Below are 17,018 nucleotides of genomic sequence, written 5' to 3'. Positions count from 1 at the left end.
TCTTCCCTTTCCCTCTAAGATCCTATAGTGAGAGTTCAGGGCTCTTAGAGCATCACAGGCCAGGAAGAGTTCTTTAAAGGCTCACTACTGACCTCTTCTTTTTTCAGAAACAATCCTAAACAAGTGGTCGCAGACATGAGTCTCTCCACCTTGTTTTTCAGAAACCCTCTAAACAAGACTCTACTGCTTTTCTTGATAAATTGTTATACTAGCTGACTCATGCTATCAAAAATTTTACTTTGTAATAACTAGTCTAAATATTAAATCTTGCCAAACAACAATCTTATGATTTTATTTTCTATTATAAAACTATACCTGGAAATGTCCTTTGTTTTGGGCCTTACATTGTAGTTAAGTAACTCCCACTGGTCTAGGCATTCCCTGTTGAATGAATGGAATTAGGGCAATCACTTCTTCATTGATGTCAGCAAGTTCTGGAACTTCTACTCCAGCCCGTAATATAATAGGGCTTGATTTTTCCCAAGACCATCACGTCAGTTCTTGCTGGTAAAAGCTGCAGGGGTTTCCTGTGACTTTTCAGATAAAAATACCTCAAGTACCAATAAATCATTACTTTTGAAACAAGGGAATTTAGTTTGTTATGCATGCAAACAGGAGTTTTGGGGAATCATATGAATGTGTATATATATTTGTGTGCGTGTTTCCTTAATGCTATATAAGTTGCTTTGTATCTCTTTTGTTGGTTAATATACTGTATTTGCTCCCATTTTTGGAATTTATTGTCAAGTAATTTATATTTTCTTAGCTTTTTATTTCATTACTGGGGAAAACGTTATATTTATTGATAGTATTTCTATTTTAAAAATGAACACACTCATATTAAAAACATATACAAGATCATTACACTGGTGGTGCTTTTCTGATTCTAAAGAAAGGAACTTTTAAATAAATTAGTTATTGTCGTCTGCGTTATTGAACATGTGGTCAGTTGTCATGTTCCTGCATCCAAATGATCAAAGTCTGAACTTCTGTCTAATTCTTCCCTGCTGTTAGGCTACCCTGTCATGATCAAGGCCTCAGCAGGTGGTGGTGGGAAAGGCATGCGAATTGCTTGGGATGATGAAGAGACCAGGTGAGATGCTGTCCAAAATATACTTTTGATGAAAATTGCAGTTACTAGAGTTTTATTAAACTGACAAGTAAACAGATATCAAAAACATAATGAAATAATTACAATCACTAAGTTTTGCTCTTTTAGGTAGAAAAAAATCATCAAAACTATGCAGAATAACTTCCTTATTTACATTATGATGGTGATTATCCTATTATAGGAAGGTTTTTACTTTATAAATCATTAAAAAGGATTATCTTTTTGTTTTAACAGTGTACTTTTAAAATTTACAGTTACGTACCTATTTTCTGGGCAAAAGTTACTAAAATTTGTCTGTGTAATTCTGAGTGCCGTTAAAGATTTAAACCACCATTTAAAAGAGTCATAATTTCATTTGTTCCTTGCTCAGCATGCACTTGCATTCCTTTCCTTATCTATACAGCAGTGAACTACTTTGATACTTTTATAGTGTAAAATATATTTCCTTTTGAGTTTGAAATGACCATATGCCCCTTTGCAGTGCACTCCATTGTAAATTAAGAACATTTTTTTCTTAGTAGTTTCAGAAATTAAAAGTAACTTTTAAAACAAAAATTAAAAACCCGAAGCATTGATGATATCATGGTGATTAGAAAAGAATTTTTTGAAAAACTGCCTAGTATGAGCAGGTTTTAGGGGACTCTTCAGATTTGTACTCTTATTTTCAGGTTTGGCAGTAAGAGAGGTTTATGCCATTTTTTGGAGGGGGGTGGGTGTAAAAAAAAATCACTGAATAATTATTGTTAATATTGCCTCTCCTGCCCTTTCTCTACTCAGAAGTAATTTGGTCTTCCAAGTGGTTAATTCTGTTTTCTCCCTTCCTTCCCCTTTTCCTTCTCCTTTCCTTCCCACTCCTCAAAATCTCTTAAAAAGTCAGGAATCTGGTATGAAAGTCATCCAGTACAACACTAAGTCAGAAATTAGGTTCTAAAGTGATCACGGAAGGTAAAAATCTTCTAGATGCAATATATTACCCTTTAAAATCTTATAGAAAGACCACGTTGCAGACTTACACAGATAGTTTTAATGCTGAGATAAAATTGTCTCAGAACACCGTTGTTTCTTTGGTTGAGTGTCAGAAGGTAATTGGCGTGTGTTGTGGAATGATGATACATGACAAATACAGGTCTTTAAACCCAGTCTCGCTCTCAAGAGTGTCACTAATACCAGATATTGACTGAAGTAATATCAGATTCTCCTCTTAAGCTTACCCAGCAAGAATAAACTCATTGCATGGATGGCAACATTTGTTGAGAGCCTACTAGGTGGCAGGTACTGTTTTAATAATGTTCCAGGAATATAGCAGTGAGCAGAAAGAAAATAATGCATTCCTCTATGCAGTTTATATATTAGCTCAGGAATTCTTAACCTTTGAATTCACTAACCCATAGAATTCAGGGGTGGTTCATGCATCTGGATGAGGGGAAAAAAGTACGTTTCTTTCACTAGCATCTAACTGCAGTTTAGAGTTTCCTCCAATATAGGCAACACGTTGTTGTAGTAGTAGTAGTAGTAGTAGTAGTAGTAGTAGTAGTAGTAGTAGTAGTAGTATCTGTGGAACTTTTCACCATTTAGGAAATCACATATGTATTATCACATTACAGTTGTAGGTATCTCTAGGTTATACTGATTAGTAGACTTGTTGGAGCTTATTAATGAATAAAGAACCATATACATTATATCCCAAATTTGTTTAAAAATATTTTGATACCTGTGTTTCAATATAATTTATTTCCTATGCAATTCTGTACATTTTCTTATATGCATTTTGAATCACTTGAGACCTTATTTTGACACAAAGTTCATATGCTGCATGATTCTGCAAAAGGGATCATGACATAAACAAGGTTCAGAAAGCCTGTACTGGTAGAAGGAGATAAAAAATGAGCAAAATCAAAGTAAATCATATGCCATTGTGGACTTTTTACATAGGGCCCAGTGGTCCAAGGGCAGTTGTTTCAAATCCAAGTGGAAGCTCTTTCACTATTTATAATCCAGTCTCTGAAGTCAGATAGGTTCCCTTCCACCATATTTCTGCCCAAATTCAGGAGGGGAATTAGACTCCACTTCATCATGAGGGAATGACAGGATTCTTAGAAGAGCACATGCAGTGGGAGATGCTACTGTGACCATCTTTGGAAAAGACAATCTACTACAGCTACTTTGTAGGAAAGAATGATGTAATAAGTATATTAAACACAACTTTATGGTTTTATAAGAGATGTGGATTTTATGAACGTTAATTTTTCTCTCCTTGTTTCTCCTTTTATATGTATGGTGCTTACATAGCAATTTCACTGAAAGCCTTACACTTACTTTTCATCATGCTTCATAGGCTCTCAGATTTCTTATCAGCCATTTCTCCAGGGCTAATGTTGGTAACATATTCTTTAGTGGTGAGGATTACTCTTCAGTTTCTTGGCAGTGAGATTTGCTGTGCTGCTGTTGACCTGTAGATTTTAATTTAGGATTCAGTATTTTCAGAAACACTATATTCATTCATATATTGGGTATCATTTCAAGTACACAAAGTTTCTATCTAAAATATTACTCTTCAACTTGATAAATAAGTCATCTCTGAAACTTCGTTGAGATTAACAAAAGTATGATACTATTTGATTTAATGATACATGCTCTTCCTTTTAAAAAATTTGCTCTGTATCTGTTAATTTGGAAAAATCAAAACTACACAAAACTTGAGAGAACAGTTAAAAAACCCCAAAAGCATATATTTATCTTCTGTAGTCACCAACTGTTAATATCATGCTGCATTACATCTACTCCCTCTTTTTACCCCCATCCCCACCTTTGAGGAAGAAACTGTTTTTGCATCTTCCACAAAAATTTTAGCATTCTACTGAAAGAAAACTTAGTAGCCATTAATTGGTTTATTATTTTATTCTAAGGAGTGTCTTCCTTTTGTAATATCTTTCCTAAGCCTTTTCAGGGAAGTAGCATCTATGATTTCTTTTAGAATCTTTAGAACATCTGAAAGATTTCAAAAAGAACAGTGTTTCTTATTATTTTATTATAATTAGGGTGATAATCATGAAGGTTATTGAAAGTAGACTCATATTTTTTCTTAATAACCTTTCTTTCTTTTCCCTATCCAAATTTAAATGAAATGTCACGGCATGAATGGAAAATGATCCTGTCTGTGTTTTGGAATACCCCACTAGACTTTAAGTGCTGGGAAGGCAGTTCCTGTTTGATTTTTTAATTCCCATCACCTAAATGTGCACCAGGCACATAATTTCATGATTAGTAAATATTTATTGAATGAATATATAACTGAGTAACAAATGATGTCCTTAATGCAGTTGTCCGTGAACTCCAAAATATGTTGGTGATGCGTTCAAATTTGATGCTTAAATTATTTGGGTGACCTTGCTCTTTTAACTTTTGGTGTTCTTTAGTTAGATGCAAAATGAGAGCTTTCTAGTCATTACCTCGGAGACAGACTGTAAAGTGTTATGTTCTTTCTTTGTGAGAATCATGTTATGTGGTATTGAAAACAGTGATTCATTGTGCTTTAGTTTCTTTGAGGCTTATAGTCACCTGAGATGGAAGCTCCATTCCCCTGTGTTAAGGCAGTAATGGAGGGCAAAGAAAACCTGATAGCTTCCCCCTGAGAATTAGGGGAAAAGGGAATTTTGGAGAGAAAAAAAAGAAAGTTTTGAAATTTATCTTCTAGTCTTTATTTTCAAGCACAAAAAATGTTGAATTTTTCAAGCACAAAAAACAAATGAGATAGTTATTTCTAATATTGTTAGATGGAGTGTTTGCAAATGAAAGGATTGGAAGAATTTTAATGTATGTTAAATACTGGTAGTTAATCTAAAGGTTAAGAAACTATTAATTACATGTAAAAGGAATTAAATTTTATACTTTGAATATACCAATGAACGGAAAATAATGTACTAGGTTAGTTTTAGGTAAGCAAGCTTGGGTTTTTAGTAGGCTGGCTGAATAAGCCCATTTCATAGTGTCTGAATTTATTAAGCACATTTTAGTACTAACTATAAGTTTGGGAATAAAATGTAAAAAGCAATAACTAAATACATATTTTCAAAAATTGTACTTTTCTCTTTTAATTATTAATTTTGAACAGTTTTAAAGATGATAAAATTATAATGATCTGTATGGTTGTGTGGGAGGCAGTTGCATTTAATGGTATGTTTAGAATATCAAGAAATGTTCTTGAGGATCCTCCTGTTTGCTGTAGTTCTGCCCCAGCAATGCAATTGGCCAGGTCATTGACATCTGTTTGTGCATCTTCTGACTTTTGAGTCTAAAGGATATGTACTTTTATATTTTTTTATTAGTGGAATTGTGGACTATTAGGTCTGAAGAAATGGAACTTTATATGATGGGTATGGTTTATTAAAATCTCAATTATAACAGTTGTTGAAATAAGTATCAGTATTCTTGTTTGGATATAAAACCTAGGATCAGGGAAGTTAAACACTCACCCATGGTGACAGAGCTAGTAAGTGGAAGAGTTGTAGTTCAACCACAGTTAACTTAGGTGTTTGTCTTCAGTTTTTCTCTGCTTTGTTCAGAAGTAAGCCAAAGTAAATATTTAATTATTTGTTGTTTGTTTGTGTGACTGTTCTTCTGTTTTCCTTTAAAGGGATGGTTTTAGATTTTCATCTCAAGAAGCTGCTTCTAGTTTTGGCGATGATAGACTACTAATAGAAAAATTTATTGATAACCCTCGTCATATAGAAATTCAGGTTTGTACATTTTAAGGTACTTTCTAATTATTATGACTTTAAATATATTATTTATTCCTATTGGAAACATATCCCTTCTTCCATTTAGAATGATTGTGAATTGCTCTCATACGTTGGGATAAGTATGAAAGAGAGAATGTACATAAGTTGATAACCTGCCTTTGGAACCTGGTATGCTTTTGTCAGAGTTCCAGATGGGGAATGATATAAGAGCCCAGCTCAGAAAGAAGCAGCCCCAAGATGTCTGGGCAGGCTAAGTATACTCCACCTAGAGACTCATTCAGCCTTCTGACATTGGGCCATTTTAAGGCATTTTTAAAAGACAAGTGCCTGACCTGGACTCTTATATCGTTTCCTTTGACCAGATGTCTATGTGGCTCACTGCGACAGGCATCCTGCTAGGAGCTAGTTGTATAGAGATGAGGAAATCATTTTTCCTACTCAGATTAAGATTTTTAATGCAACCATTAAAATGGTTGTGGGGGTGTGATTTCAGCAAAACAAAATGGTTTTTTGAAATAAAACATAGAAGAAAAAGAAGACAAGTCTGCTGAAGTTTTCATTTTTCTATCAGAAATGCCTTTGTGCTAATATTACACATTATGGCTACAAATTGATTTGTAACATTGAAATTGATTCACTATCATATTAGAAATCATATTGAAATTTAAGTATATCTTTTTTCTTAACTTGGTGGGGATAGAGAACCAGAAAACTAAATGGAAGGTTATTTGGTGCCCTTGTCCCTTCTGATGAGACATACTATATATAACAAGTCCCAGATTCTGTCATTGTGTTTTTAGGTTTAATTATAATTTTATATAAATATTATTTATAGGTGGAAAATCTTTCTGTAAATCCTCAGATTATCCAGAGTGGGAAAAATTTGCAAACTTATGTAATCAGTTTGTATTTTAAAAACATTAAACATGATGTATTTCTTTCTGAGGCGAGCATGTTTTGTTTTTGTTAGTTATTTTAGATATTCTAAATTGAGATATCACATGTATATAGTGAAGTCCACATATCCTACATGTATAGTCCAGTAATTATTTTATATATACATATATTTGTGTAACAACCACCCAGATCCTTGTATGGAACATTTCTTTACATCAAAAGATTCCTTTATACCATTTTCTAGTCAATCCCTCTCCTTGACCAGGGGAAGTAACTGCTATTCTGACATCTAACATCATAGATTATTTTTGTTTGTTCTTAACTTCATATAAATGGAATCAAACAATATACACTTGGTTGTGTCTGGCTTCTTTCACACACCATCATTCTTTGATATTCTTTCATGAGGCTATGTTATCATTCACTTGAAAAAATTGCTCTGCTGTTTAATTGTTTGAATAACCTGTGATTTATCTATTTTCCTGTTTGTGTATCTATCTATTTCTTTCTTTCTTTCTTTCTTTCTTTCTTTCTTTCTTTCTTTCTTTCTTTCTTTCTTTCTTTCTTCCTTCCTTCCTTCCTTCCTTCCTTCCTTCCTTCCTTCCTTCCTTCCTTCCTTCCTTCCTTCCTTCCTTCCTTCCTTCCTTCCTTCCTTCCTTCCTTCCCTCCCTCCCTCCCTCCCTCCCTCCCTCCCTCCCTCCCTCCCTCCCTCCCTCCCTCCCTCCCTCCCTCCCTCTTTTTCTTTCTCTCTCTCCCTCCCTCCCCTCTCCTCCCCTCCCTCCCTCCCTCTGACATGGGAAAGACTATGGGAGGTGCATGTTTTAGAGAGGAAATCAGTGTATGATGTTGGACAAGTCGAAGTTGGGATGCCCATTACATATTGAAGTGTAGGTGTTGACTAGGTTGTTTGATATTTAAGTCTGTAATTTGGGGGAATAGTTCTTTTTTCTTTCTGTATTTCTTCTCATTTCTAAGGGCAGAATTAATTTTTCCCTTCTCTATATTTTTTTGCATCTAGCACTTATTTGTGCTATTAGAAGACTATTTATATTATTTTATCTTTAGCCGTCTGACTTTTCTAATAGACCAAGAGTTATTAAAAAAAACTTATATTAAAGTATAGTTGGCATACAATATTATATTAATTTCAGGTGTGCAACGTAGTGATTCGACATGTGTATACTTAAGGGGAATAAGAGACCAAGAAGTTCTTGAGGCCAGAGACCAAACCTTACTCATTTACTGCCCCCAGCAACCAGGCCAGTGCCTTTCATGTTACTAATACTCAATAAATGTTTGTTAAATTATGTTAAGTAATTATATATTTATATCAGTTTATTTTAATTGGCCATGGTATTTTTATTTTTAAAAAATATATCTTTATTGATTTCAAAGAGAGGAAGGGGGAGGGAGAGAGAGAGTTGAAACATCAATGATGAGAAAATCATCATTGATCGGCTGCGTCCTGCATGCCCCTGACTGGGGATTGAGCCCTCAACCCAGGCATGTGCCCTGACGGGGAATCAAACTGCCACCTTCTGGGTCCTAGGTTTGACGCTCAACTGCTGAGGCACGCCCAGCCAGGTCATGGTGTTCTTTTTAAATAAAGGTGAGAGTGTCTTACAGTATCTGAAATAGGCAACAGAGATGTTTTCCATACCTAATCTACAGTTGGAAATTTTTTATTTACTTATTTTCTTCAAATTTCATTTATTTTTTAATACGGGTAATTTGTGCACAGGATAAAGAGAATTCAGTGAAAACTAAGCATCCATTTCACCCTTGTCTCCAGGTCCCCTGGTTTCTATCCCTAGAAGCAGGCACTGTTAGTACATCTTGAGTATTTTGCCATAGTCTATGAAATACATATGTATACGTCACCTGTTAATTTTTATGAGCTATCACATAATGTGCCCTTTCTCATGCTGGACTGTGCATAGGCAATCTGAATGTCACCACTCTGGGTGACTTAAACCACACATATTCTCAACCAGGGCATTATTGACATTTTGTGTTCTGGATCCAGAGATTCTAAAGGTCTTTGCAGTATGTGGAACAGTGTGTTGTGATGCTTCTTTCAATAAGCCATATGCCTGGGAGATTTTTCCATATCAAGTACATACATATCTGCAAAGGTCTGTATTGAAGTTCAAAAACAAAATTCATGATGCCTTTAAGGATTAACTTCCCTTATAAGCACTTTTTATTATAATGTCTGTTTACTTGTTTCTTCATTTATTTAATGGAATAAATCATTTGGTCATATTATTTTTCATTGACTGCCTAGTAAATGATAGTTTTTAAAAAGAACAGGGAGACTATACAGAATTTAGAGAAAAACAAACTCTTCATTCTATAAATGTAATATTTTACAGTTGGAAATATTTCTGAGAATTCTTGGTTCTTGTGGCTTTATTTTTTGGAGACATAAGTCTACTTTTAGTATCTTGTCAACTAGAAAAAAAAGAGAGATTGAGAGTTATAATGATTTAAAATATTTTTTTTATTTTTAATTTTGAGAGGGAGAGGCAGAAAGAGAGATGTTTTTCTCTCTATTGTTCCACTTATTTAAGCACTGATTGGTTGATTCTTTTACGTGCCCTGACCAGGGATTGAACCTGCAACCTTGGCATATTGGGATGATGCTCTAATCAACTGAGCTACCGGCCAGGGCCTAAAATATTTTTAGATGTACTTAATTCAGCTATCTTTAAGAGTTATAGAACTAAAATTCCACCCTATTGGCATTTTATTACTGTAATGTTTTCCTTTGTTTGAAATCATTCTTGAGGTTTAGATAGGTTAATTTTTATGCCTAAAAATTAACTTTGCAGTCATCTATTAACTATTTATTTTACAGTTTACTATATCTGTTATAAAGAACATCTTAAAAAATGTTTTTCATATCCATATAAAATATTAAGATTATATTAACTGCTATTTATAATGCATGAGGAAACAGAATGACCTACCCAGGGACGTTGCATAGTCGTTTAGAACTAAAATTAGTGCCTAGTTTTTTGGTTTGTAGAACAGCTTTTACTTCTGTTTAATATATGCATTCAGTAATAAACATTTACTCTTTAATCCTGAAGAGAAGTTAACCAAAATCAAACATTCTATGCAAAAAGCATTAACAAAGAGCCCGTTTTAGGGTTGCCAGAGTTAGCTGATAAGATACATGTTAAATTTGAATTTCTGATAAACAGCGATTTTTTTTTAAAAAGTAAAAGTATGTCCTGTGCAGTATTTGGGGTACATTTTTATTAATTTTTAAAAATTGTTAGAAATTCAAATTTCCCTGGGTGTCCTATTGTTTTATCTGGCAACCCCAGCTTATTTCCTATTATTACAAATGGGAAAAATCATAATATACTAACCTCAAATCTTATACTAGTTTCCTATATCTAAAATAAAACACAATAGCCCGGCTGGGCGTGGCTCAGCGGTTGAGCGTCGGCCTAGGATCCAGGCGATCGGGGTTTGATTCCTGGTCAGGGCACATGCCCGGGTTGTGGGCTTGATCAATGACTCTCTCATCATTGATGTTTCTACCTCTCTCTCTCCCTCTCCTTTCCTCTCTCTGAAATCAATAAAGATATATTTAAAAATAAAAAATAAATAAAATAAAAACATCCATATGTAAGTAACAGACTGTGTATTGGATGTAAATATTAAAGCATTTCCTGATCAATAGACATTTAATTATGTTAACAACAGATGTTGTAATAACACTCATGGCTCTTCTAAGCACCATGGATATATAGTGTATATATCCTTTTATTGACACTTAGTGCCCGTCACAAAATTTGTATGATCGGTGCTGATATTTTACCCAGTGTTTTCAAAATGTAACATGAGAATTTTTATCTCAGGTCTTTTTGATAAAAATGTTTTGTTTTGGAGTTGTAAATATAAACTTTTTCTCTATTAACATCAACCAAAAGAGGAATGGATTATGTTCTATGAGGTTTGAGTATTAAAAACCGAGGGGTGTTGTGTGGAGAAAATGTTAGCTGGGCACATTCTCTATGGGTATGGCTATATATCTTTTCAAATGGTATTCCACTTTCAGGTTTTAGGTGATAAACATGGGAATGCTTTGTGGCTCAATGAAAGAGAGTGCTCAATTCAGCGAAGGAATCAGAAAGTGGTAGAGGAAGCACCAAGGTAAGTCTCTCCCGATGAACATTTATAATACTGTGATTTTTATATATTTCTTTTCCATTTTATTGGCTAAATTTGCTTTAATAGTCATGATATAAACCTATATTTTTTAATTAAGAATTTCCCACTTGATCTTCCTCAGTACTTCAGTGCATGAAAGTGAGAGAATATTTGAAAAATAAGTTGGGGCTTTATTAGAGGGGAGAAAGTTGGGTGGATAATCAGCTATGATGCCCACAGGCTTCTAGGTAATATGAACCCTGAGCGTGTTTCTGGCATGTGGAATTTCTGGGATACATGCCTTGTAGGCTGTCCTATTGGTGATGGTTTTATAAAGTTGATGTTTTATTGAGTTTTACACTTGAAACCTGTTATAGTTTTGCAAACCAGCAGCACCCCGATAAATTCAACTAAAAGAAACTACGCCAACAAATTGTACCTATTAAAGGGATTAAAAAAAAAAAAAAAAAGTTGATCCTGAATTACCCTACTGTGAAAAGACTTCTGGGCTTGGTTCTTAGAAATTCCTTGATTTTTCAGAACTGCTTTGGGCACTTCTCCAGGCCACCTTTCATGGAACTTCATTTTTAATATGATGCTAGGTTGCTATTTGTATATATGCTGGTTTTCTCTTAGTTTTTGAGTGTACATTGCTATTTTTAGTAACCAGGCTCTAAGGAGTATAGCCAGTTGTGGCTTTCATCAGCCTAACCAGTGTGCCTTGATATAATGCGTGTATAGTTTCTGAAAAGAGTAGGTGTGAATATGAATGAATTTTTAATCAGAGTAATGGTAAAAATCAAATTCCACTTTAATCATATTAGTTGCTAAAATATGGTGTGGTGTAGTGGTTTAAAATGTGGTCCCCAAATCCTTTGCTACTTCTCATGTTGAGGAGTTGGGGGAGGCATCTGTTTTCTCCCCTTGATTCTGTGTTCTGTGCCTACTTGACCAATAGACTACATAAAAGTGAGGCTGTGCCCAGGCCTTAGAAACTGCCCAGCTTCTACTTCCTGTCTCCTAGGGCACCACGCTTAGAAAACAGCCTAGAAAACAGCCGTCATGCAGTGAAGAACAGTCCACTGCAGCCTGCATGGGGGTGGCGCCTAGCTGATGGCTCAGGACCAGAATGGAGGAGGAGGGAAGAGAGGAGGGAAGGCAGAAGGAAAGCTGTACTGTGTCTTCAGGAAGGTTCCTAGAACCTGCCTGTGTTGATTACTGGGCAGTGATCTGAAGTTAGACACTTGGCTAGGGAGGCTGGGAAATGTATGTTTTCCTTAAGTAACCATGTGCTTATCTAAAATTCTAGTCATGTGGAGGAAGGGACAGTGGGCAGTAGTCTCTGATACTTCTTTTTTTTACAGTTTTGTGTTTTCTCTTGTATTACTCCCAATATAGTTAACTTTTTGTTTTTATTCAAAACTCACTCAAGTCTTACCTGGGATAAAAAATCTCTCACAGACTTCAAACCTTGAAGCATGATTTTTTTCCTTGCTCTCTCTCTCTCACACATTGTCTCTCAATATAAGTTTTTCAAATGAACATCTAATCCATTTAGAGAAAAAAGAGAGGGAAATTTAAAGCAGTAGGAATCAAATAAAAACAACAACTAGAACTGATTATTATTAGTGACTTGATGTGAATTTGTGTACTATGAAATATTCACATAATTGGAATATATAGTTTTCAGTTCCTAGAGTGAGAATTTACCCCTGTGCTTTGACTAGCGATGAGGTTGTTTAAACTCTGTGTATCACTAGCAGAGTTTATGATATGGGAGAAGACAAGACCAGATGGGACAGACATAGCTGATTCTTCAGATGTTATGACATTCATCTTTAGTTGGGTTTCTTTCTTTTGGTTGCATTTTGTTAGCTAGTTACTGTCAAAATGTCATCTGTGCCTGTATCTATTGGGTTAATGCAGAATTATTATTTATAGTAGGCAAATAAGATTTTTGACACCTGAATCCAGTAAGTAACCCTAACGGCACCAAAAGAGACAAAGTAAGAAGTACACTTCTGACCTGTGACGTAATCTTGCTCCCCCCCCCATCCAGCCTGACTCTATTCTACAGCCTGATCTAACCGGCAGTTTTTAAGAAACAGGAATGTAATACAAATGTTAAAAGACACTGTGGGTTGCCAACATGTGAAGAATGAGACAGGAAAAGGACCAGATCTTGGCTAAAGAGGACATTACAGGTTGAGAGAATCTTAGACGTGAAAAGCCAGTCAAACGCAGTGGGCTTTCCTTGGATTCTGATCTGAAAAATTAGCCATAAAAAGATATTGATGAAAGCATCATGGAAATTTGGATAATAAGTCGATATTAAGTGCTGCCAAGGGGTTTTTATTAATTTTTGAAGTGCGATTATGTTACAAAAAGTACTGATCTCATAGAAACAGATATGAAAATTTATGGATGAGATAATACCTAATTTGAGATTTGCTAAAAATAAATGCATTGGCCTGGTGGAAAACTGGACATGTAGCATAGATAAAACAAGAGTGGCTATTATTACACATGAAAAACAGGTACAGGCAAATAAATTATACTATTCTTTAATAAAAATTTTATAAAATGTCATCTTAATCTTACTCATTTGAGGACAGTTAAAAAATTTTTTTTCTCTTTTATTGAATTTATTGGGGTGACATTGGTTAATAAAATTATATAGGTTTCAGGTTTACGATTCTGTTATACATCATCTGCCTATTGTGTGTTCAGCACCCCACGTTAAGCCGAGAACAGTTTTAATCCACAAATAGAAAGTAGTCAATGTTTTGTTTCTCAGAGCCTTTCTTGCATATAAGCAAGATCTGTGAAAATGCAGAAATTATTTGGTAATATTCTTTTCAGGGTTTATTGAAAACATTTCAGCTTTTCTTTCCTGCTGGAATGTGATTTTGATATTGCAAAACACAAGTTTTGAGGTTTTATTAGATGTACAGTCAAATCTTGTTATTTGTGGTAGTTATGCTCCATAAAGTCACTGTAAACATGAATCCGTGAATATTGAAGCATTGTTCCTAGGGGAAATACAGAGTTAGGCTCCTGCAGGCCTCTGGTTGGGAGATTTTCACCAACTGATAAACATATAATCTTGTTTTATATATGTTTCTGTTGAAAGATACCTTGTTTAATATATATTGTTGATTCATTAACATGGAACTCACACTCCTGGCCCCCAGCTCTGTAACGCGTGCATGAAGGAAGCTCATTTATCATGCGTGGAACACCAGACTACAGTTCAGCATAACACTCAGGGGCCGTTTTAAACAGCAAAATCCTCTCCCCCACCCCCCGACAAATATGAGAACGTGCCACTAAGTAAACTGAAAAGGACGGTAGTTTATAGTATGAGAGCTGAAACAAGAAGGCAGTGTGCCACCTTGTTTGATTTCAGCTGGGAATAGGCATTTGGGATTCTCAAATATTTTGCTGCTCTGAGCTTGTTTGTGAATCACCACAGAAGTACTGTGAGTATTAATTGTGGGGTTAGAAATAGATTTTTAGCAAATAGGCAGATTTGTAAACGTGGAATCCATGAATAACAAGGATCAGTTGTATGTGTTAGTTTCTGAGAATTTATTTTTCTCCCAATTTTAGGTTGAAGTGATTCTGCATATGTTAAATTTTACTAATTGAAAGCTATTGAGCTGAAGGGGTTGTATATTTTATAAATTGATTGAAGTTGCAGTATAATGTGGAAAGTTCAAATGTTTTCTGAAAATCTGAAGTTGATTTATTTAAATGTGTGCTTAATAATACAATAAGCATATAAGTACATGTAAAGCATATAATATGAAATATTAAGTTGATACAGATGATCATATCTGAGTAAACTTTTAGAACATTTTTATATAATGCACACAAAATATAACTTGATTTTCATTCAAAATGTACCACGCTTTCTGCACTTGCAGCATTTTTCTGGACTCTGCGACTCGGAGAGCAATGGGGGAACAAGCTGTAGCTCTTGCCAAAGCAGTCAAGTATTCTTCTGCTGGAACTGTAGAATTCCTTGTGGACTCAAAGAAGAATTTTTATTTCTTGGAAATGAATACGAGACTCCAGGTGACAAAAACTCAGTTTTTTATTCCTCTCCATGCCTCTATACTTTCCCTTCCTCACCAACCCCTTTTTATAGTTTATAAAAGTTGAAACTAAACTTCAGAAAGTGTTAAAGACTTAGTTTTTATGCTTTGCTAAGACAACTGTTAGGAATGATGTGCAGTGTCAAGGTAATTTGATGGTCAGGAACTAGCCTTCTGTTTCATTGCTGTTAATATGGTGGTACCTTGGTTTTCGACCATCTCTGCTGATGAGCATTTCGGTTTATGAACGCGGTAAACCCGGGAGTCAGTGCTTTGGTTTTCGAATTCGCCTCGGAAGTGGAACATGCCACACGGCTTCCGCTGAGGCAAGGTCCTGAGGCCTAGCTGTCAGCTGTGGATCCTTCGGTTTTTGAACTTTCAGAACTGGAATGGTCTTCTTTGGGAACAGATCACATTAGAAAACCGAGGTACCACTGTACTTCATATGGGAAAGTCCACTTTGTTTTTTTCTTGAACCTCTCTCAGTGAACCCTATTTGTTAGGGTTCATGCGCTGTTAAGAGAAACTACTCTAGATATGATGAATAGATAGAAAGGGGTTAAGTGCTTACAAATCTTTAGAAAGGGTTAAGGAAGGAAGGGTACCTAGAGTGAGCTTCCAGAAATGACTCACAGCTGCCACCAACGTGGCTTCCAGAACAGCCATCTCTGCCAGTTACAAGGCTGAGAAATTGAGTGGCTGCCCTTGCAGCTGTTGACTTTAGGGACACACTTCCTCTGGCTTGATTTTCTTCCCACTTTCCTTTTTCTTTTGTTTAAATTGTAAACTATAAATATGCATAGAGAAAGGTACATAGAACACAAATAGTTGAACAAACTATTATAAAGCAAAAATCCATGTAAGCATAAGCTGGGTCTAGAAGTGCTTCAAACTGTCAGCACTTTCACCCTCCCCTCCCCTCCCCTCCCCTCCCCTCCCCTCCCCTCCCCTCCCCTCCCCTCCCCTCCCCTCCCCTCCCCTCCCCTCCCCTCCCCTCCCCTCCCCTCCCATCTCAGCTCCTCCCCCTCCCCCGTGCCCTGGAGCTGTTTGCTATTCTGACTGAATCGTAAATACCTCCCTGCGTTTCTGTATAGTTCTGCCTTTGAAATGTACACACCTGAGCAGTATAAATAGTTTTGCCTGTTTCTTTTTTTAAAAACTTTAAATTAGTTAGATCACATATTAGATAAATTTTTTGTACCTGGCTTCTTTTCTCAATATCATGCTTAGAAGTGTCAACCCTGTCGTTTTATGTAACTCCTGAATGATACTCCTTTGAAGAAAATGTCATGATTTATCTATTTTACTTCCATGGATATTTAGTTTGTTTCCAGTTTTATGTGGTTTGTATTTCTTTGCTAGGGCTCTTGTAACAAAGTATCAGAAACTGGGTGGCTTAAACAACAGAAATTTATTTTCTCATGTTTCAGGAGGCCAGAAGTCTGAAATCAAGGTGTTGGCAACCTTGGTTTCTTCATGGGGGCTCTCAGGGAGAATCTGTTCTCTGCTTCTCTCCTAGCTTTTGGTAGCTGCCAGCAATCTTTGGCATTCCTTGCCTTGTTGGCAGCATAACTCCAATCATCACGTGACATTCTCCTTTGTGTTTCTGTGTCCAAAATTCCCTTATTTTATTTTATTTTATTTTTAATTCTTTTATAAGGACACTAGTCAATGGACTTAGGTCCCACTCTAATTCAATATGAACTCAGATTAACTTCATTACATCTGCCAAGACCCTTTTTCCAAATAAGGTCACACTCACAGGTTCTGAGCGGACATGCATTTTCAGGAGACACTATTTAATCCAGTATATACTTCAAAAAACACGTGTGTCAGTAATTCATTAGGCTGTACATATGTGTGTTGTAAACACTTGTCTCTTCATATATTATATTTAACAATAAAAAGGTTTTAAAGATAAACATATATGGTAGATAGCAGTGATTTTCAACCTTTTTCATCTCATGGCACACAGAAAACTAATTACAAAAATTCTGCAACACA

General features: G+C 35.5%; 1 protein-coding gene across 1 annotated transcript in view; it reads left to right on the top strand.

Annotated features, from left to right (window-relative positions):
- Positions 1–17,018, top strand: part of PCCA (propionyl-CoA carboxylase subunit alpha) — a 312,653-nt gene that overhangs the window by 111,601 nt on the left and 184,034 nt on the right. Inside the window, exons 9-12 of the mRNA XM_081127259.1 lie at positions 1,015–1,093; positions 5,745–5,847; positions 10,823–10,917; positions 14,844–14,994. Of these exons, the coding sequence (XP_080983385.1) occupies positions 1,015–1,093; positions 5,745–5,847; positions 10,823–10,917; positions 14,844–14,994 (428 nt within the window). The remainder of the gene's footprint in view (positions 1–1,014; positions 1,094–5,744; positions 5,848–10,822; positions 10,918–14,843; positions 14,995–17,018) is intronic.

Source organism: Miniopterus schreibersii, assembly GCF_964146895.1.
Source record: "Miniopterus schreibersii genome assembly, chromosome: 2".
NCBI lineage: Eukaryota > Metazoa > Chordata > Mammalia > Chiroptera > Miniopteridae > Miniopterus > Miniopterus schreibersii.
The sequence above is the reverse complement of the archived record's forward strand: the minus strand, read 5'-3'. Positions and strand labels throughout refer to the sequence as shown.